The sequence below is a fragment of the Penicillium brevicompactum genome (genome assembly GCF_028827555.1).
Source record: "Penicillium brevicompactum strain IBT 35665 chromosome Unknown utg000002l_segment0_segment0, whole genome shotgun sequence".
Taxonomy (NCBI): Eukaryota; Fungi; Ascomycota; class Eurotiomycetes; order Eurotiales; family Aspergillaceae; genus Penicillium; species Penicillium brevicompactum.
The window spans coordinates 911,322-932,199 of record NW_026623205.1 but is presented as its reverse complement, the minus strand read 5'-3'; the positions used below and the strand labels follow the sequence as shown (position 1 = coordinate 932,199).

At 52.0% G+C, this 20,878-nt stretch overlaps 8 protein-coding genes across 8 annotated transcripts; 2 read left to right on the top strand and 6 right to left on the bottom strand.

Annotated features, from left to right (window-relative positions):
* Window positions 1–652: 652 nt before the first annotated feature.
* On the bottom strand, window positions 653–5,335 carry N7506_003143 (uncharacterized protein; the record flags this gene model as incomplete). Its single annotated transcript, XM_056952438.1, has 3 exons — window positions 653–817; window positions 871–1,059; window positions 1,142–5,335. The coding sequence occupies 3 exons, from the start codon at window positions 5,333–5,335 to the stop codon at window positions 653–655; spliced, it is 4,548 nt and encodes a 1,515-aa protein (XP_056814130.1).
* Window positions 5,336–5,821: 486 nt separating this feature from the next.
* N7506_003142 (uncharacterized protein) lies at window positions 5,822–6,371 on the top strand (the record flags this gene model as incomplete). Its single annotated transcript, XM_056952437.1, has 2 exons — window positions 5,822–5,838; window positions 5,900–6,371. 2 exons carry the CDS (start codon window positions 5,822–5,824, stop codon window positions 6,369–6,371), a joined length of 489 nt encoding a protein of 162 aa, XP_056814129.1.
* Window positions 6,372–6,822: 451 nt separating this feature from the next.
* Window positions 6,823–7,307, bottom strand: N7506_003141 (uncharacterized protein; the record flags this gene model as incomplete). Its single annotated transcript, XM_056952436.1, has 3 exons — window positions 6,823–6,945; window positions 7,002–7,159; window positions 7,217–7,307. 3 exons carry the CDS (start codon window positions 7,305–7,307, stop codon window positions 6,823–6,825), a joined length of 372 nt encoding a protein of 123 aa, XP_056814128.1.
* A 786-nt stretch (window positions 7,308–8,093) lies between these two features.
* Window positions 8,094–9,340, bottom strand: N7506_003140 (chitin synthase export chaperone; the record flags this gene model as incomplete). The annotated part of the gene is made up of 7 exons (XM_056952435.1): window positions 8,094–8,311; window positions 8,369–8,702; window positions 8,765–8,858; window positions 8,909–8,996; window positions 9,065–9,146; window positions 9,181–9,258; window positions 9,311–9,340. The coding sequence occupies 7 exons, from the start codon at window positions 9,338–9,340 to the stop codon at window positions 8,094–8,096; spliced, it is 924 nt and encodes a 307-aa protein (XP_056814127.1).
* A 698-nt stretch (window positions 9,341–10,038) lies between these two features.
* Window positions 10,039–11,143, bottom strand: N7506_003139 (dienelactone hydrolase family protein; the record flags this gene model as incomplete). The annotated part of the gene is made up of 6 exons (XM_056952434.1): window positions 10,039–10,193; window positions 10,254–10,365; window positions 10,422–10,673; window positions 10,731–10,882; window positions 10,931–11,014; window positions 11,083–11,143. 6 exons carry the CDS (start codon window positions 11,141–11,143, stop codon window positions 10,039–10,041), a joined length of 816 nt encoding a protein of 271 aa, XP_056814126.1.
* Window positions 11,144–11,527: 384 nt separating this feature from the next.
* On the bottom strand, window positions 11,528–13,420 carry erg4 (c-24(28) sterol reductase; the record flags this gene model as incomplete). The annotated part of the gene is made up of 4 exons (XM_056952433.1): window positions 11,528–11,784; window positions 11,847–12,178; window positions 12,233–13,282; window positions 13,383–13,420. 4 exons carry the CDS (start codon window positions 13,418–13,420, stop codon window positions 11,528–11,530), a joined length of 1,677 nt encoding a protein of 558 aa, XP_056814125.1.
* A 1,441-nt stretch (window positions 13,421–14,861) lies between these two features.
* On the bottom strand, window positions 14,862–17,345 carry N7506_003137 (mRNA-binding ubiquitin-specific protease UBP3; the record flags this gene model as incomplete). The annotated part of the gene is made up of 1 exon (XM_056952432.1): window positions 14,862–17,345. One exon carries the CDS (start codon window positions 17,343–17,345, stop codon window positions 14,862–14,864), a length of 2,484 nt encoding a protein of 827 aa, XP_056814124.1.
* An 825-nt stretch (window positions 17,346–18,170) lies between these two features.
* On the top strand, window positions 18,171–20,320 carry N7506_003136 (RING-type E3 ubiquitin transferase MAG2; the record flags this gene model as incomplete). The annotated part of the gene is made up of 2 exons (XM_056952431.1): window positions 18,171–18,440; window positions 18,491–20,320. The coding sequence occupies 2 exons, from the start codon at window positions 18,171–18,173 to the stop codon at window positions 20,318–20,320; spliced, it is 2,100 nt and encodes a 699-aa protein (XP_056814123.1).
* Window positions 20,321–20,878: the final 558 nt, after the last annotated feature.

Genomic DNA, 20,878 nt, shown 5'->3' with positions numbered 1-20,878 from the left:
CAAGCGAATGTTATTCAATCATAATTCGGAGTCGCTGGCTGTTGGATTGGTTGAATAGGCAGATCATAGGGGAAAAGACTTGTGAAATGAACATTGAAGGGTCAGAAAGAACGAAAGATCCACCAAATGCAGCAGTCAGGTAGTCAGGCAGTGAGAAATATGCAATGCGCAGTGGGGGAGAGCAGAGAGAGAGCGAAGACAACGCGAGTTCGGGAAGATCTCTTGGCGCTCGGAGATGGGGGTTTTGTCATCGGTCTGGAAGTGAGGCCGACATCTACCTAGGTAGTTTTTTTGAATACAAACACTACATAAAAGATAGTACAAAAGACATATCTTACAGTGCCAAGTGCTGAACATTTTGAAATGGTATACACTATGGGAACTGCCTGAGAGAATGAGAATACATCAAAATCTCGATCTGCATTGGTATCATAAAGTCCCATGATCCATTAACCTAAAGAAACTTCATGACATCGTCACTGATAACCAAAAGGAACTATTTCATGTAAATCTCCAAGACAGAAGATAACCCCAAATCTTCAATCTTGTGCTTCTCCCCCTTGTTTTTCATGTTGTGACATCATACTGGAAACAAATTGTCGGAAATGCGTGACAGCATCGCGCGTGGATTCGTGGAACTGTGAGATTTGAACTAGCTCAAATTGGCAATCAATTCACGAGCACGACGGGCCAGAGGCGCAATGTGACGCAGGATGGGATCATGCGGGTTGCGCTCAACGACACCCATATACAGGTTGTTCAGGCGCTGGCTCATGATGTCGAGAATGCGTGGAGCAACTTCCTTGAGATCGGTGTCCTGATAATCTGTGTTAGACAAACGCTCAGATCGAGAGGGGAAAAAGTACATACCCTTGGGTCCACGTTCTGCAGAACAACTTCGAGCCAATGCAGGCGCTGGCCAATGTTGGTTGCTAGAGTAGAGGTGACGGCCACGGCCACCGAGAGCATGACAATGGCAGAGAGTCGGGACAAGTAGGAAGGCGAAATGTGAACGAAGAAGTTATCGAACAGATCGGCCTGTTGGTTCGATTGCAGCCACTGAAGATTACGTTAGTCGGGGATCTTTGTGATTTCTGAAACGTGGGGGAATCGAAGATTGCGGAAGGGAATTGGTACTAACCTTGACGGTTCCCTCCTCGAAAAGACCCGCATTGATAAGCTGCGCGATTTCCGCGAGTTCAGCTTCCTCGGGGGATCGAGGAACGGGCGCGGGGACAGGGATAGGAGCAGGCGCTTGAACGTGAATCGGAGCAGCATGCGATTGAGCCAGAGGCTGCGGGTGAGACACCTGCGGCATACGCATCTGGTTCTCAACTGGGCGTCCAGCGGGAGCTCGCTTGTTGGCCGGAATCTCCCGATGGGGAGCTTGGTGCTGAGGGCTCTGACTTGGACGAAGCTGGTGGCCTTGGTTGGCAGACAGCACAGAGACCTGCTTGGTCAAGTCACGGAGGACAGCTGCCATCTCCTCGAATCTGGCATTGTCACTCTGGCGTTGTGCCTCGTATTTCTTGACCTGCGTCTGGAAGTGGAGCTCCAGGTCTTTCTCGACCTTCGTGGTGGTACGTCCGAGGGCCTCCAGCATTGGACCAATTGAAGTCTGCATGACTCGAGTGACTTCCGTCTCGATGCGAGGTGCAAGCTTTTGTGCGAGGGATTCGGTCACAGCCTTCAGCACAGGTGGCTGCTGGATCGCGTTGATGACAGCCTTGGGGAGGGACTGACGCAGCTCCTCGTTGATGGCGCCTCCGAGTTTCTGAGAAACAGCACCACCAAGCTGCTTGCTGACTGCAGCAGAGGTGGCCTCGGTGATGATGGGAATCACATCGGTCTGGATGCTGCTAGAGACAATACGAGCCAAGTTCTTCTCGACGTTGTCGGAAAGCGTGCTAGAGACCAAACGCAGCACTTGGTCTTGCTTGGCGGATGACGCAGCATCCCAATTCTGCCGTTCTTCGTCGAAGCGACGGTGCAAGTTCTCGAACTCTTGGCCGAGGCTCTTGTTAAACTCACTCTGGACATTGCCTTGCAGAGATTGGATGTGCTTGGCCAAGGCTTCACTTGACAGGCCCATGCCAGAAAGGTTGCTTGGCAGAGAGTTGTCAGCAATCTGAGTTGAACCCATTGATGCGGTGGAAGAAGCAACGGTATCGATGTCCTTAGAAGGCGTGGGGAGGGGCTCAACGCTGGAGGTGGCAGCGGGTTCCTTCGCAGTCTTCTTCTTCTTCTTCTTGTCAGACTTGTCGAGGGTGACAGGGGTGGCTGCAAGTTCACTAGGCTCCTCAGCGGTCTTCTTTCGAACCAACTTGGTGGGAGATGCGTTGCGCGAAGGGGCGACACCAGAAGCAGGCTCTCCAACATCAGTCTTCTTGACTGGCTCCTTAGGAGCAGGGCGGGACATGGTGGATGCAGTGTCACCGTTGACAGATGGCTCATCAGTTGCGTAGCTTGGGAAAGTTTGGAGTTCACTGATTTCGATCAAGCTATGCTCCAGGGCATCAACAGGGCGAATGACCTTATTGTCGGCTGTCCAGCCCAAGTCCTCCTTCTTGATGTTCAGACAAGTAACACCGCGCGAGTGCATGACATATAGCTCAAACAAGGGGGTCTCTTCAGCACCGCTCTTGTCAAGGGCAGGCTTAGTAACAGGCAGGAGCTCCAAGCTTCTCAATTGACCCTTGGCGCCTAGGGAGATCTCGCGAATTCCACTCAAGCAAGCTGTAGATTCCGGCTTGGGAAGAGTGTTGTCCTTGTCATTAAGATCGCGGATATACGCAGCCTGAGACATCTGGGGCAGATTGTACCGAGGAGCAGAAAGATGGGCGAAGTAAATAGAGTTGCGCGTGGGGTGTCCAACAACGATGACACCAGAGGATGGGTGGTAAGCAACACTACAGATAGCGTCGGACTCGTTCTCGTGAGGGAACTTCAACTCCTGCACAGCCTTACCGAGCCCAATATCCCAGAGCTGCAAGGTGTGGTTCTGCTTGAGTCCAACCAGAACATAGCGAAGGGCCATGGAACGCGAGTACGCGCGGAGTTTGTCGAGGAAAAGGACAGAGGTGGGCCAAGACTTCTCGGTAGGGGAGCCGGTCACAAAGGTGGTCAAGGGGACCTTGATTTCGGCAGGCGGAGCTCCTTCCACCAGGCTGGCATCGTTCAGCATGTCATTAATATCCCAGAAGCGCAGACGGCCGGTCTTATCCAAAGAAGCAATGACAGAGTCATCGTCACTGAAAGCAAAGTCCTTGCCGGCTTTACCAGTGGAGATCTTCAAGGCACGTTCCTTGAAGAACTTCTCGGTGTTGACTGTGCGCTGGGTTCCAGAGACGCCGTAGGCAGGGCTCATTGCCGCCTTGGGAGAAACGACGTAAATATTCTTACCCCGACCAATGGCAAATAAGTTGGTGTGACGAGTGCTTCGCTTGGCCCGCGTTTTCAGCTGGCCACCAGAAGTGTTCTCATCCGAAGCCGGGAAAGGTGGGAAGATCAGGCTCTCGCTCTCCAATGCATCAATGTCAAAGAAGTCCTTTCCAGAACGAGAAATCAAAGCCCAGTATACAGAGCCGCTGACTCCAATGCCCAGGATGGCCTGGACTTCAGAATCCCCAGCAGGGGAAGGAGCGGTGCAAAGAGCGACATTGAATACACGGTCACGTGTCGAACGGAAGACCTGTCGGTCGCTGCCGTCATCCTGTCGAATGATTCTAATACCACCGGTTTTGGCGAGCGCATAAACAATATACTCAGATGTGGCGGCAGTCAAAGATCGGTCCAGCTGATCGAATTCCTTCTTCAGGCGGGCGATATCCATAACGTCATCGTCACGGAACACATTGAGCTTTCCAGCTGTTGCCTTCACGGCGATAGAAATGAAGGGCCTCATGGGGAAATTATGAACAGAGACAACTCGTTCCTCTTCCTTTTCGGCACTGTCTTCGGCACTTTCCCAGCTGTCGGCAAGAGCCTCAGTGGTGTCAGCCACCTTGAGAGTGACCGGGACGGCAGGAGCTTCCACCACGGTTTCCTTCACCACCTCGTCAACCTTGAGCGAGTTGACCACATCTTCAGCGACAGCGGCGGTGTCGTCCAATTGATCGGCGATTGAGGAGACAACTGCCTCGGAGGATTCCTCCTTGACATTAGCCACCGCAGCGCTAGCCTCGACTGCAGCTTGAGTTTCATCACCGCCGAGAGACCGACCAATCTCGTTAACCAGACGGCCAACAACGTCATTCACCGCCTCCCGCTGTCCTTCGCTTAAAATGGGCGACCGAGGCTCATGCTTAAAAGCCGCAGGCTCTGGCGCAGCGGGCTCCAGAGAAGCAGATACATTGATCTTTTGCTTCTGCGTCACCTCAACAGCGGGACTCTGCTGGCCCGACGCAGGCTGCTTGGGAGACTTGTTGCGAGGAGAGATAGCAGCCAACTGGTCAAAGGGGTTGACGTAGGTAAACATTGAGTCCTTGGAGTTGGGCGATACGACCGTTTCCGGGTTCGCAGGCGCCAAAGGACTCTCGTCCACAAACTCCATGAAGCCGTTGTTGCTTGGCTCGCTCTGGGGCTCATCGACAATAGCTTGCACGTATGGTGGCTGCTGGACGGGAGCCGGAGCCGGGCTTCTGGCGGCCGAAGCACCGGACTGAGAACGATTGAGGAGACGAAGCAACATATCCTGAGTGTTCTCATTGGGACCCTCGGGGTGGCCAGATTGGAAACCAGGGGGCACAGCAGGTGGGGTAGGTGACGGAGCCGCATTTCCTGCGGCCTGGTTACCGAACAACGAAGCAACCAGGTCAGAGGCGGAAATGTTTCGTCCGTGTGACGTGTGAGCTTCATGGCCTGGGTGGACTGATGGGGCCTGCAGATGCTCAGGCGCCGGAGCTGGGGCCTGTGGCTGAGGAACACCACCGCCGGGTCGCTGACTGAATCGCAAGAGGTTCAGAAGGTCATTGGAGCCCGGGTTGCCGTGCTGCGGCGGGTGCTGCGGCGGCGGCGCCTGCTGGTGCTGCCATTCACCTCGGGGGGTTGACATGTTGGGGCTCAGAATGTCGGAGCCGTGGTGAGGCGGAGTGTTCATCGGCGCAGGGCTTTGGATGGTAGATGATACCGAAGGATGCTGGTAGCCGTGTGATTGCGGTTGAGGGTAGCTCTGGCCGTCGTAGGGCTGCTGGTGCTGGGGGTGCGGCGGGAACATGGCTTGCTGATAATACGCCTGGCGCTGGGCCTGAGTATGATCCTGACCAGGAGTGTTGGAGGGAGAAGGGCGCGGCCGAATGCTGGCCAGGAGAGCCTGGAGATCAGTGGGGGTGGACATTTCTGCCGGCACGCCTCGATTATGGGCGACCACCGCTGACGGAACCAAGCTTCGAAGAGCTCTCAAAAGCCCTCTTTCGAGAGACTATATGAAAGGAAGGTGAATTGGAGAAGCTTGAGCAAGTGACGAAAGAGCGAATCAGAGATAAGAGCGCGCAAAGAAAGATGAGATTGAGGAATGTCGAAGGGTGAAGAAGGGTGAAGGAAGAACTCTCGGGAATATTGGAGGTGGGTGTGGCGCAGGCTGCCGAGTTGTGGCGCACGGTGTGTGGTTGTGGCTGGTGGGGCTTTTGCCCGGCTCGCGTCATAAACTACTCCGTACTTTCTATCTCAACTACTTACTAAACTGCCTTGAACCAAAGGCTACTGGCAAGTTCAGTTGGGCTATTTTATATCTCTAGCCAAAGGCAAATTGCTGCCCTTTCTCAGACTGTCTGTGCCATCCCGCTACGCAGCAAGCGCAAGCGCAAGCATCCGCACGCCCATCATGTTCTGTCTACGAAGGTGCGAGACTAAGCTACTGATCGTCCAAGAACCCTAACTAACCCAAGCTGTCTATTCCCAGTTGGCTACCTCTCCTCTTTATTCCGACCAACGCATCCCCGCTTTTCATCATCTCGTTTGTCGCTTTAACATACATCATCCACCGGCCCTGCATCTACTGTTCCGCATTACTCCTAATCCTTTTCGTCTCATCATGCCACTGGTCAGATCGCTGCATCTTTGACTTGCGCAGCAACTGGTTTGCACCCCGGTATAGCGCTGAGTCCGGCGACTATGGCTCTATTTCCGGCAACGCATCGACCGAGGCGACGGTATCTACTGAGGGCCTGACGGAATTTGTGTTTGACACTGTCAACTCTACCGCAAAAGCATTGGCAGGCGCCGCAATGGAAGGCGTGCAGCAGCGATTTGCGCCCAATGGGTTGGAATCAAAGCCTGACGAGTGGACTGGAGTCGGATTGGAATGGATGCGTAACCTTTTGGGTAGGCGCGAGTGGACTCTTCCATGTGTGGATGTCACAGTGCGACTATAGAGGCTCTTTCATTCTTGGTTGGACGTGACTCTCTTCTCATTTTTGATTCTCTTTGTACTTTTCGGCTTCACGACCTTTTCATCTTGTACGAAACCTTTGGTTCCACTGGCTTTTCAAACAAGCCCTTATCATCTTGTGCAGCGAATCCTGATGTCTTTTTTTTTATGCTTACGAACAACTACTGTACATACCCTGTCTTATATTAATTGGCTAGGCTCACAGCCTATGGACTCTTTAGCGCTGTTCATTTGTTACCCAGGGCCTTGCCTTTACGGTTACCAGAACCAGTCCATGGATGTAACCGAACATCGGATTGAAATGTATATCTCCAGGGCTCCCGTGCTCGGGTCTCTTTTGAACAGACTAGACCGCTACCCAAACGCACACCCTATGGAGCATACATGTTCTTTTTCAACAACCTCCAGGGCTGCATCTTCTCGCCAATGCCTTCCTAAAGCCCTTTCCCATCCTCAGATGGGGGTGTGGTGTCATTCGGAGGAGGTGAGACCGGGCAAACGCCAAGAGCAGTAAGAACGTTGCTCAATGCTGGGATACAGGCAATGCAGGAACATATCTAAAACCAAAATAGTTAATACGCAGCCTTGACAAGCAAGAAAGCTGAGCCCATACCTGTGACATGGAGGTAGTCAGACACTTCTGCAATGCAGTTGGATCACCATTGGCAACTGCATTAGCGATGCACGTAAGTTGAGCAGTGACATTGAGGCAAGCAGCGAGGCTACATTCTGCTGCGAGCTGTGGGACCAATTTGAGATTTTCTTCCAAGACTACAGAAGCCTTGGGTTAGTATGGATCAATAAAATAGTATGAGCAGAGTTTGATACAAGGGCTTGGAAGTTGAGTGGTGTTAGTTTTGACTGGTGGTACTGCCGCTGCAGCCAAGGCTGAGGCAAGGAAGAGGAGGTTCAAGCGCATATTGAAGATTATGAAGTATCAAATGGAAGCAGGCGATTGAACTTTGACAAAATAGCTTGTATATGCTTTGTGGGAGATCTCAAAGGGAGTATGATACGCTACCATCTCGCTGTCGGTTTATATATTCAGAATGTTCATGCGCCGAGAGGTGGACAAACGCTTTAGGAAACAAGAACCTCCGGGATGGTTGCTTGGATGTTCACACCGGCCGGATGTCACATTCATGCCCGTGGGCATATGCAATCAAGTGCAAGCCGATTGATTCGCCCCGAGTCGTACCAGAAGCTTGGCTCGAAGTCCATGGGGCACATTAAGATCCAATGTGTCATAGAAAGCCATGGGCTCCACGGCATTGCACATGAACGAGGCTGTCAAGGATAGGATGTATTTGACTTGGATTACAGCTAATTACAAGACGAGGTATCTGACAAAATAGCATAAACATAGATGCCGGAGAGGCCAACCAGTCTAGAGCATGGCAGACCGAGACTCCCACAAGTATTTCCAGGGAAAAAAAGTAAAAGAAACGAGAACAACAACAAGATCAAAAGCAAAAGCTAGAACGAGTCACGACGCATGACATGAGAACCACCGGGGGAATAAAGGAGAGATAGCAGGTGAATCGTGAAACATGACAAAGATGTGGTATCACAGTGACGATCCGTGTTCAAGAGACTGGTCACGGGAAAGCCGAGAGGAAGGATGCTTATGTATGGAGAGATTAGGCGTAAATGTGGGAGACAAGGCAGAATAAATGGCGTAAACATCAGAATCTTCGATATCAGATCAGTTGTTATAACCACCACCACCCACAGGGAGGGGCCAGTCATCTTCCGTGATGCTGCTCCAAAAGGTCCAGATCCCAGAAACGGCGAGAAGAGTGAAGAGGGTCTCGAACAAAGCACCGTTGATCTTGCCACTCGTGGCACTGCACAGGTGGGTGCTGATCACATAGTTGAAGATTTGTCCAATTGCAAAGAGCAATGCGGCACCAGTGAGATACACTGTTACATGGTCAGTACTTTTTTTCTCCAGTGGACAGATATCCGGGGGTCACTCACGCATTGGCCGGAATTCGCCCAAGATCCGAAGAACCAGCACACTTTCCAAAACGTAGTAGAACACCACACAGATGAGCGGGACGAGTTGGTATAGCACGTAGAGGGCGATGTTTCGATTCGGGGCCTCGTGACTCGACTGGAAATGTCCGGTCCAATCGAAGCCGGTGTCCAGGGCGATATAACCGGTGCCAATGAACAGCGCAGCCGCCGATGCGCAAATCAAGCCGAGAGATGCTGGGGTACCGTCGTCGAGAAGCTGGAAGCCCACAAGCGCGTTCATGAGAAGAACCCAGCACGTCGAAGTAATGGCCGCGATATGGACCGCCGAGAAACCCTGGTGAATTGTGTTAGCCCGATGCCTGTCGCGCCTAGGCCGATTCGAGTCTGCTTAAGTACCTTTCGCACCGCATCGTTCAATGGGAAGCCGCCCACGGTGAAAATCTCGCAAATCTCAATGATGATGTATCCCAGTAGGAATAATTGCATCTCCCTGTCAATGAATCAGCAGCGGTTCTCCCTGCATTCCTCGTAAATCCATACCGTCGCCCAACAGCCGCGTGCTTCTTATCCGACCTCCATATCATGCCCACGGTCAACACGATGGCAATGAAAGCCAGTAGAATCGAACCTATCACAGATCAGCGCCCCATTCCTCGCGGCAGCTCCATCGCACGGAGGGGGAGAGGGGAACGGTACCTAAGTTTCGAAGGTATCTATCCTCTCCAGTCAGCGGGATACCCGTCAACTCGCACGCGTTCGTTGTCGCATTGGAGAAAAGCTAAAAATGGCGCAAGGTCAGTCTCCAGGCTCACATCCGCATCCACCTCCACATCCACATCGCGGGTTTCACGTACATTGCACACGGGCAGGGTTGAGTCGCGACAGAAGTCCTGTCAGAGGATCAGTATTTTAGGTCCATTGGAAGAAGCATCATGAACTCACGTGGAAGTTCCCGAATTGCGTTGACCCCATGGCGACGAGTGTTTGCAGGGGAGTCGGAAAAACCTCCGGGGGACCAAAGATCGCTCGGCCGCGGATCTGCAGAGAGGATCCAGGTACGGGGTACGAGGTCTGAGGGAGTCGTGTTTGAGGTTGTCAAGGTCTGATGCGAGATGCAAGATGCAAGAGGGGGAGTGGGCGCTAGTGTCGGGACCTCAAAGCCTCTTAATTTCCGGTCGAAAGTTGGCCAAAAGAGTTGGTTCAGAAACAGAAAAAAAGAGGTTCCGTCGGGAAGCTAAGAATAGAAATTAGTACCTGAGTCTACCAACAAATGCAGATATAATAGTTGAGACCCTTGGAAGCAGAGGATAATTAAAAAGAATATAATAACATAACAGCATCGAATAATGACCAGGTTATAGCGGTGGATACGGTGTTTAGAGGCCCTTGCCGACAATATACGGTCGCCAGGTCGACCAGCCCTTTATACTCCTTCAAGACCTGGAGTACCTGGAACACTTCGACTAAACCAGTGAAGATGCTGTACTCTACTCGTACCTGGCACAATATTCACAGTCCTTTATACAGATATCTTCAATATTGAAACCCTGTGGGCCGATATAGAAATGATTGGCCCCCAATTTTGAGCCAATTTCGACCGATCGACTCCAGATCGACAGACACCGTACTGATACTCGATACAAGTAGTATCAGTAGTACCAGGGTCCTCCTTAACAGACATCCTCAATCACCTGCTTTTGACCGTCATGCTCACCCAAGTCCAACTTGAGCGTGCGACCAAACAGTTCCAGCAACATCTCAAAGCAAACCTTGGTGATCGCCGGGTCATAGCGACCCTTGCTGAGCTCATCTCGGATAAAGGCGTCTAGAAGGTACGGAGTACATCGTCAGCGATCGAACCGTCAACCCCATGTGTCGAACTCACGCTGTGCCCACGCGGCCTCGTAGAATCCAAACAAAACACCCTTCTCATGCAGGGTCTTGCGAATAAGGTCTCGTCCCTCGGGCGGAACGTGGTTGTCATTTTTACCGAAGATCTGGATCCAATGTGAGCACACACACTCATCAAGAGCCTCCCCCAAATAAGACATACCATGAGCATCTCCCCTTTAATATCACCTGCCCGCTCCAAGCTATCGTCATTCTTACCCCAGGCAAGGGTCTTGCTGTGGATATCCGTGGCAAAGTAACACACACTAGCCTTGACCCGAGCATCCAGGGCACACCGATAGGCCAGATGGCCACCGAGACACATACCGGTGGCACCGACACGGCCATTGCACGTCGGTAGTGACAAGAGGTAATCGACACTCAGACTAGCATCTTCATCGTACGCAGCCAATTTCTAAACCCGTCAACACCGGAACTAAAACATTAAACGTTTGCTGGGCAAGGTGCTTACCTTGCCGATCTTCCAGGCATTACCCTTGTCAGTGTCTTCGGCGTCATACTTGAGGGCCTCGGGGCCTGTGAATTCGTGGTAGCTGGAGGGTGCCGCGCAGATGTAGCCTTGGCCGGCGATCTGGCGGGCGAAGCGTGCGACAGGGCCGGTCACTGCATGCTGTTAGTGGTGCGAACGGGGGCGATTGGAATTGGTCCCACCTTGGTAGATCTCGCTGAAGACGACCACGCCTGGGAAGCGGGCGTTCGGGTAGCCTGGGATTGTGGGGTGGAAGACATAAATGCCTGTTTGGTTGTTAGTACGGGATTCTGGTTGATAGATGGCTGCATGGCGGGGAGGTTCGGATACATACGCATAGTTCCCTGCCCATCCGCCGTGGTGGGAACATCGTGGTAGGATTCTTGGATCAGCATGTTTTCAAACAATGATCTATATAAGAAGAGTAACAAAGTAACAAAGTAACAGAAGCAATTGAGAGGGCGCAATCGAGGGAGCTATCGATAACCCGCGGGGCAGTCATGTGCTGATATGGAGCTTGGAGCTCCGTTCCGTCATTCTCGACTACAACTATAAACTATTATTGCAGAGCTCTGTTCTCAACTTCAACCGTCGGCTCGTAAACCGATTTTTCATTACCAGGAATATTAATCTAATTGACGTTTTATACAGAGAAGTGAAGGTTTGAAAAATGGCCCTGATAGAGCCCCAAAGAAAGTCCCTCAGCTGCCCAGTAGCAGAGCTCCGGGAAGCTCGAAGGAAAGCAGCAAGCTGCGATTAGAAGACATACTACGAGATGGTTAGTGAAAAGCCCTCATCAATTGAGTCAGAATACTCACAGGAATGAACAAGTAGGGCACCTGGCGCTCATACTCGAGCCAAGTCTCACCGTACTTGGTGCGACAGCGCTGGATATCACGAAGAGCACGGTGGCTAATCATACAAGCAAAGAACAGCGGATAGAACCAGGGGAAGGGGCTGGAGAACCCGGTAATCAATCCCCAGTTCAGAGCGAAGTACAGGTCGCACGAGTAGTGGATCTTGCGGGCCTTGCCATCTATACCACACATATTAGCACTGAGGAATTGCACGATTGCGATTGTAAAAGGATCAACTTACACCAACCGTCGACAAGAATCTTCGAGCCATCGGCGGCGGTCAGAGTCTTGGGGTTCTTCACGGTCTGCCACGGCAGCTGAGGGAAGGTGTTGCGGGCCACCATGGTGCCACGCTCCTGCTGGCGGAAACGGTTCTTCTGGCTGTTGGTGGTATCCCACACCCAGTACACGAACAGGTAGGCGATGTACAGGAAGGCAAGGAAGAATCGGTTCCAGCGGTATTCAGCAGGGTCGTGGTTGGCCAAGTAGATGGTGCAGTGGCAGTAGCTGAGAGGCACACCAGCCAAGTTCCAGAAAATCAGCATGAAGCCCCACTTCTCATAGTACATGTCCCTGGGAGAGGTTAGCAAACCGTGAGCACTAAATGAATACATGGGATTTTCTTACCAAGTCGACACAATGCACTCCTCACCCTTAGAGCAGGCATTGGCGTATAGGAAATGAGCCATGACAAGGAACATAACTTCTCCAGACACGTAACCGTAGACTTCCCACTGGCGAGCAGCGGCACCCATAGACAGGAACAGGAGAATGTACCAAGGAAGGCGAACCTCGAAGAACATCTTGAAGTCAAGAATGTTGAACATGCGAGGGTTCAGCTCAGCACCCATGAAGAAGTCGTAAATGGGGTAACCGGTCATACGGTGCTGGGCACCACGCGCCAACGCCGAGAAGTAGGCAATGAAGGAGACGATGTAGCCGGAAATGATAGCCACGCTCAGCAAGGGACCGAACTCGTCAATGATGGTGTACAGCTTGAACAGTCCGGTGAAGTGCGCAATCAAAGCCAAGCCAATGCTGGTGTAGAAAGACCACACAGCGGAGCAGTAGTACGGCAATTGCTTGCCACCCATGTGAGGCAGGGGGCGGCCGGACACACTCACACCGGGAAGCAGGACGTAGCAAGCACCCTCAAAGATGAAGAACACCCAGTAGATGGTCCACGCCTTCAGCGAAGGGAAGGCACCCGAGTAAACCAGATCCACTAGGTGGGCAAAAAAGTCCCCGTAGCTCTCCCCCTCTGCGGGGCGAGGGAACTTGCCATTGTAGTAGGTTGCACCAATCCACATGTAGTACATGAGCATAGGGAAACCAATCATCATGGACAACACGCCGAACGAGCCACCGAACTCGAAGTGGCCACTGTAGTCGATCTTGGAATCAAGGCCGGGCTCCCATCCATCCACCAGGCGCGACTTGGATTGCGCCTTGGCGGGTGTAGCCTTGCCATTGACCTCCACCTTCACCGGAGTATCATCCTCCTCAGTCTTGACCTTGCCCGACACGCGACGGCGGGTGGTGGACTTTGATCGCTCGGATGGGGAATTGGAGCCCTCGTTTTCGCTGCCGTCGACGACGGAGCTGTTGCGGGTGACGCGACGGCCGGGGGTCTCGATGAAACCAGGGCGATCCATTTTCCTGCACGGCGCAACAGGGCTTCGTTAGCTTGACAAAGACCTTCACGGACCAATTCTGGGGGAATTGGCACCATATAACCACTCATGTGGATACGTCGCAACAGCGGGAAGGGACTCACTTGGGGGTCTTCCCCGTCTGGGAGCGGGTTAGAGTCATGGTCAACCAGAGGACAAGTCCAATTGCAAAAGAGGGTCTGAAGAAGAAAGGTAAAAAGGAGCGAGGAGGGAAAAACAAGGAATGTCCTGAATGTTTACTTTGTGCATTACACCGCTTACATAATATACCGAAGTTTTTAAAATGCTTAGTTTGGACGTCGGATCTATACTGCTGAACGTTACGGAGTAGAGAGAGAGATATGACTTTGTGAAAGTATATGCAGTCCTTTCTAGTGTATGCATGAATATAGTATTCTAATGATATGCCACTGATCCTTTATGTCGCGCAAAAACAAGAAAAAGCATTCGAAGCCAAATTGCATAGATCGTCAGTAAAGGGGCTCGCAGATAAATACCAAAAATACATCAAATTACTACAAATTACAGCTCATTTCGGCTCATACCACCTTTGCCACACTAGTCGGCTTGCGATGTCATTGTGGGGGTGGCTCGTCGTCAACTGCCGTTTTGTCTTTGCCAATTTCTTTAACGCTATTGAGGACTTCATCTGGGCTACGTGGGCTCAAGGCTAGATATTGATGCAGTATCTAAAGGTAATTGCCAAAAGAATCCTTGGAAGCTTTTTACTACTATGTTTACTGTCTTATTTACTGTCTTCAGCAATGCATGCAATAAACTTCCTTTGAAATTTTTTTGTGTAGAAACAGGCTTTTTGAATATACCACAAGATGGTATCTATCTCACGCTCAGATATGCACACCCCCGGACGCTCTACTCTCTTGTATCACCCCTCCTTCTTTTCCTCCCCAACCCCAGCCTGGGTTTTTAGACTCCTTCCACCGTCTATGCAGACATTGTTATCAGATCAAGGAAATTCGTGACATCGTCACAAGATCTGAGGGCTTGGAACACAAGATGCTCCTCCCCGCGATTGCGAGGTCAAGATTCAAAAACAAATAGGGGTATAAACCGAAGTTGATATCCCGTGAGGTACAGCCCATGGCTGAAAATGGACAAAAAGTGGCTCAAAGACAATGGGCTGCTGCGCAAGGCAATGTCTGGTCATGGCAACATATTTGGAACTAGAAAAATAAGAAAGGCAAAAAATGAAAAGGCAAATGATTCGGAAACAAAGTAGCCAGGGAAATGCTCTTTCAAAGCAGGAAGGAGATGTGATGGGAGGGGTTTGAAAGGGCTCCGGCGAGAAGTCTTTTGGAAAGTCTTTGGAAAAGTCTTTTTCGGAGGCTAAACAGGTAGGGGCCGCCGCACCCTATACTGCATATTTCTCTCAATGTGCACGGTAAGCTCGAAGCCACCAGTAGATATGACTTGCCAAGAGGCGATATTGATTGCCGGTTGTGCCGGGCTGATAAAGATCCATGCCAGTAAGGTTCAAAATGCGTAGATCGAATGGGTCGTAAGTCGATGCAGATCGTGTATGATGCTTGGACAATGCATTATTGGACGATGGCCAATGCCATTCAGTCCATGCGCTGGTAGAACAGAAGGTAGGCGACCTTGTTGTCGCGAGAGCCGTAACGGCCGAGCGGAGTGCGCACTCCAGAGGAAGGGCCAGAAGGAGGGATTCCATTCACAGACTTCTTACTAGCATGCCCATTGGTGCCGTTGCCATTGACTTGGCTCCATCCCTTATCGTTATCGGCCAAGTCCATGTCGTCCTGGTCAATGTGATCAAAGATGTTGCCGTTCGGGGTTTTGCTGTGCTTGTGCTGCTCAAGGGCCGCCGCCAAAGCCTTGGGGTCTTCTTCACCGCCAGCTTCAGCAACGTCTTCGCTGCGGACACGACGAATGACAGTGTCGTCCATGCGGATCCATTCCAGGCCTTCCTGGCGACGAACATCGACAGTGTAATGACCACCGCTGGCATTCTTTCCGTGGTGGTAAATAACGCCCATCAGTCGGTACTTTGGCGGACCTGTCGCAGCCATGGCATTGCGACGATGGACAGGGAAGACTTCCCGAGGAAGATCCAGTTCGAGAGGGTATCCGACCTTCTTCCAGATCTTTTGGGTGGCTCCGGTGAGACTGTCGTACTGGAAGCGCTTCAGGTGAAGAATCAGAACAGGGGGCAGTGTTTCAATGAAGATCTGCTTGGTTGCAGTGACATTTGAGCCACGTGACGAGTTGAAATCGCCCTGAATGCTTTCGGGCTTAGTCAATCCTTTGAGCGCATCAAGAATATTGTGGACATCATGCGACCCGATGTCGAGTTGCAAAGGCTGATATGGCTCCAGGGTAACCGAGGTCTTGTTGCCGGGAACCTTGAATTCTGATCGAAGCTTGCCCCCGAAGATACGAGTCACGGGGGACTCGCTGGAAAGCGAACCGGACATTTGGGTAACTGCTGCTTTCTGTCTGTGGCCAACTTCCAACCAACCATCAACAGCAGATTCGTCACCCTCCTGCTTTGACGCAGTGTGCTTCTCAGCACGGGCACATTCTTCATGCATTTCTTCGAGAAGGAAACCCAGGAACTCCTGGGCATCTTGTTGGTGCCCACGGCGCATGTCCCTAAAGCGTGGCAGCTGACGAACAATTTCGTAGACGAATTCGGGGGCGAAAGAATCGCCATATTGCTCAAGCTCGTTGGCTTTTAATCTGAGGCGCAACTGATCCTCCGAAGTAGCGGCGTCAATGACACGGAATTCTTTCATGAACATGATCATTGCGTCGATCACAGGAAGATCGGTATTAAAGCTGTGGGCAGCACGTCGGCCGAGGTGATCAAGGAATTGGTAGAATGGGGTGCAGGAGACAAGAATCTGAAGAACAGAGTTCATGTAACACATGTTTCCAGTGTTGACCAGACCACGAGGTTCAAGGAACGCAATCTTGTCGCTATATTGTGTAACGTCTTCTCCGAGCCCACTCAGAACCTCAGCGAGGTTTTCGTTCTTCTGTGTCGGCAGACCTGTCGATTCGGACGAAGCTGCAGCGGCGCTCGGTGTCTTCGCCGAGCCCGAAGGGCGCATCAAATCAGCCCAAGACTTGGGTGCGGCAGGCGTAATGGGGCTCTTGGCTTCCGGGGCAGTAGTAGAATCTGTCTCTGCCGCTGGCGCGGGAGTAGGAGCGGTGGTAGATTTGGGTGTGCCGGATGCGACGCTGCTGCTGTCTCTGGCGTGACGACGCGGGGTGGCTGGCACATGTGGAACAGCTGGAACAACTGGTGCAGTTGCTTGCTTGGAGGGTTTGGAGTGACCCTGGGATTTTGCAACCGACGAGGGAGTGGTGGGCTGTGTCGAGTCGGTATCCGATTGTTGGAAAGACGTTGTCGGTGTTTGGGGCTCTGATGCCTCCTGCGCAGGCGCTTGGGAGATCTTGTTCTCGTAGCTAGGAGCCTCTGTAATGTTGTTGGCATCCTTAGAAGGTAGTTCGACGGAGCATTGCATCACACGGCCCTTGCGACGCCTGCTTGGGATTCTAGCTGGGAATGATTGTTCTGGAACAGAGAGCCATGGAAGCTGTATGGCGTTGGTCAGAAAATTGAAAGAAGACCGAGGTGGAAAGGTGAACCGCGGGAGAATACAACTTACAGGTGGGGCAAAAGCAGGTTTGGGCGGGACGTTAACCTTGGGTTCCCAACGTGGCGATGGAGAAGCAACGGGGTATCCCTGAACTGGGTGAGGCAGAGGGGGCGGGGGTGTCTGCATTTCTGGCTGCATGGGCGACATCGAAGGAAGCAGGACGGGCGGAGTCATGATCGGCTGTTGCGGAGTCGCAGTTCTTTGTTGCATATGCATCGAATGGTGCGGTAGATGTGTGGGAGCCATTACAGGCTGCGCATGAGGATATGAAGATACAATCATAGGACCATAGTGCGGCTGTTGGTATTGCGGCCGCGGAGGGGGCTGCATAGTATGTCCGTAAGGAGGGTACCACTGACCATATGGTTGGTGGTAGGGCTGAGGCATGTGGCCATTCATGTGTGGTGGTGGATACCCCATATATTGAGGGGGCGCATGTTGGGGGGATTGAGTTGTATCCAAAGTCCTGCTGCCGTCTAGAAGGAGGCATGGGCGGCTGCCCGTGCGGCATGGCAGGCAGATGGTGGTTCATGTTGACTTTAATAGAGAGATATGCCTTGACTTTTGGTCACGCTGTATCTCAACCGAGAGCCATGCGCGATAGCAGTCAAGATGAGAGTAAAATTCTAGAGCTGCATGCGCACTTAAGCAGCCATCATGAGCTGGATGGTAGGTGGGGGATTTGGCGGGAGGCTGGAAGGTGTCCGGGAGAGCTTTTGGGTCGCGTGGAAGGAGAAAGGAACACCAAGTTGAAGGACTGGAAGAACAGGATCACTGTACAAGGCAGTTCCTAGATGGATGGGGGTGAACCAGTGGGATGATAATCCAGAGGCTGGAACGGAAGAGGAAGGGAAAGACGAGGGTGCAGGAAGCCTCTATCAACCGATGAAATGAGCTGGACGACCGAATTGGGTGGATGACTCGGATCACGTGACACGATTTGTAACCGGAAGAGGGGCGACTTCAATTGCTCTCACTTCAACTGGCACCCTGAGGGCCGTCCCTCGATCACTTTATTCTTAGGTCTTTTAGGCCACTGGTCGTTCTGTCGTTATTCGATTGTGTCTGCATCTGGTGGATCACTTGCCTTGGCGCATAGTTGATTGGCATCTTATCAGTGATCCGGTTGATATCCAGTCCGCATAGATCCCCCTCTCCCATCTGTTTCCATACCACCTCCGACTCTTTGTTCTGGATCTGATTGAAGTCGCTCTGGCACTCAAACATCTGGATCGCTTCTAGGATATGTCATCCAATCCAGGACAAAACCCGCCCTCTACTAAAGCGGTAAACATCCCGAATGCTTCGACCTCATCTACGCCGTTCCACCATACAACGTCCATAGAAAACAGCGCTCAAAGGCGCGTAGGAGGCCCTGGGAGCTCCCGGGGTGGTATTTCACCCAAGACTTCGGCCACTGCACGAAATAATCAAGCTCGGAGGAGTCAACACAACCGACAGAGAAAACCTCGGCTTTTGGATGATGACGAGTATAACGAATCGGTGGGTTATCAGGTTTTCTTGAGTTAAAAGAGGCACCTGCTGACCCTGGAACCGATGATTAGGCCGCCATGAAATCGACCACCAGCCGCAAGGGACAGACGTCCATTACTCACTTGATGAACTTTTCACTCCCGCCGCGTCCGCAGTATCAACCACCACCTCGTAATGTCAGGCGCTATACATCCTGGGGAGCAGGTACGGTCGACAAAGCGCGATATGTTCACGCGAACTATCGATTTATCGTGATGCCGAACCAGAGCTTCCATGCTCAAGCCTCCAATGCTGACGTCCACCTCGACTGGGCTTCGGTTTTACAAGTATTGGTGTCTGCTCAAACCCAGGCTGCCAGCTGTCCGATATGTCTCTGTACTCCAGTGGCGCCTCGCATGGCACGCTGCGGTCACATTTTCTGTCTCCCATGTTTGATTCGATACATGCACGCGTCTGACGACGAGAACCCGGTCCCGGAGAAACGACACCGTTGGAAGAAGTGTCCTATCTGCTGGGATTCAATTTATAGCTCAGAGACTCGGCCTGTTCGCTGGTTCCGTGGCCAAGAAGGAGACTTGCCTGTTGAGGGCGGAGATGTCGTTTTAAGGCTGGTGAAGCGAGAGTCTGGCAGCACGCTAGCTTTGCCTCGTGATGGATCTGAAGCGCTCGGCCCGGGCGAAGATGTCCCGTGGTACCACGTGGCAGAGGTTGCTGACTACGCTCGAATTATGAAGGGCGGCGAAGACTACATGAGCGCTCAGTATGATACCGAGATCGAGCAACTCCGCCAACAGGAAGTTGAAGATGAGCTTTTGTTCGGTGATGAAAATACGTGGACTCGGAAAGCTATAAATGCTATCGCCGATGCCAAAGAAAAATTGAAGGGGATTGGCAATCCACCTGAGGTGCGACCTGTTAAGGAACGCGCTGCCGCGACAGTGCCTGCTGCTAGCCCTTCTGCGCCATCTATGACGCAATCGGCCGTCTCAGATGAAGCAGAAAACCTTACTCGGGCGTTAAATGGGGTTCAGATCGACTCGGAGCCAAGCACTAAACCCAAAGACAAAGCCCGCGGCAAGCAACCACAGGCTTCGTCTGCGTCAGATCACCCTTACCATTTCTATCAAGCATTACCTCAGTTTTATCTCTCGTCTTTGGATATTCGTATCCTGAAGGCTGCATTTGAGGAATATTCTCTCTTCCCTGCGACCATCCTTCCCCGAGTTGAGCACATCTCAACGGGGCATATTGTCGACGATGAACTACGCAAACGAGTGAAATATCTCGGCCATCTTCCCCAAGGTTGTGAAGTCAACTTCCTGGAATGCGACTGGAGAGACGTGGTTGTTCCTGAGGTGCTGGACCGGTTCCGCTCCGAAACCGATCGACGGCGGAAGCGCAATCGGGAGAAGGAGGCACGGGAAGAGAAAGATCGCATTCGTGCTGAGAAGGAGGAAGACGATAAACGGTGGGCAGCTGCTCGACGCAAGCGGCCCAGTATTGGTGCCGCTAGCTCTAGCGAGGCTCCATTCAATGCTTGTGATTTCCAACCTCTTCCCAGCAATGTTGAACCGGAGTTCGATGCGGGCACCTCATCCGCGTCACCGCCGCGCTCTACTTCTGGCTTTGGGGCTTTGGCGTCCCCCTCCGCCAGCCCCCCAGGCAACCGGACCGTGTGGGGTACCACGGTAGTAGGTTCCCTGTCGCCCAGTCTCGAAGCTACCGCCAGTGATGGGTGGCGACAGGGATGGGAAGATGAGCTGTTTGCTCAACAGGAGTCGGAGCTACTCGCACAAACCTCATTGGCACCTCCTGAACAGGGCTCTGCCAGCAGCAAGAAAAAGAAGAAGAACAAACAAAAGATCACGCTGATGGCGACCAACAGCCAGCGGGGAGCATAGAAGTTGAGCATTCAATCTTTTGATACCGCCTGATCAGACGAAGGAGAGCATCTTTTTGGAGTTTTGCTTTTTTTTTTTTTTTCCCTCACCTTCAACCCTATACAGATAAATGCTCAAGTGTCCACTTGCCCTTGTTCGTGACTTGTTGAATTATTGTTGAGATAATGTGATGCATTCAATGTTCGAACTCTTTTAGAACTATGTGACGAGAATCAACATACATACATTCCTGAGGTCATTATTACGTTCAGTGAGCACTTGGATGTAAAATGCTAGATTAAATACCCCAAAGGAGAGATACTGAAGAATTTGGCACCTATCCAGGTCTATAGAGACCAGTGTAGATTTCCCTATTCCAGGTAAAGGGTTCTAAGGCCTCTTGGGGAGCTATGCACCGAGGTCATCTCTTCCCGGACTACTGCATACCTATGCCCTCCGGGCCCTCACGCCGGAACGGTACCTAAAATACTGAAAGTGACCCCGGCCGCTATAGACTTATGTCCAATTTTGGCATCTGTTGCTCCTACGTGTACACATAGGCGCCCCCCTCTTCACTGA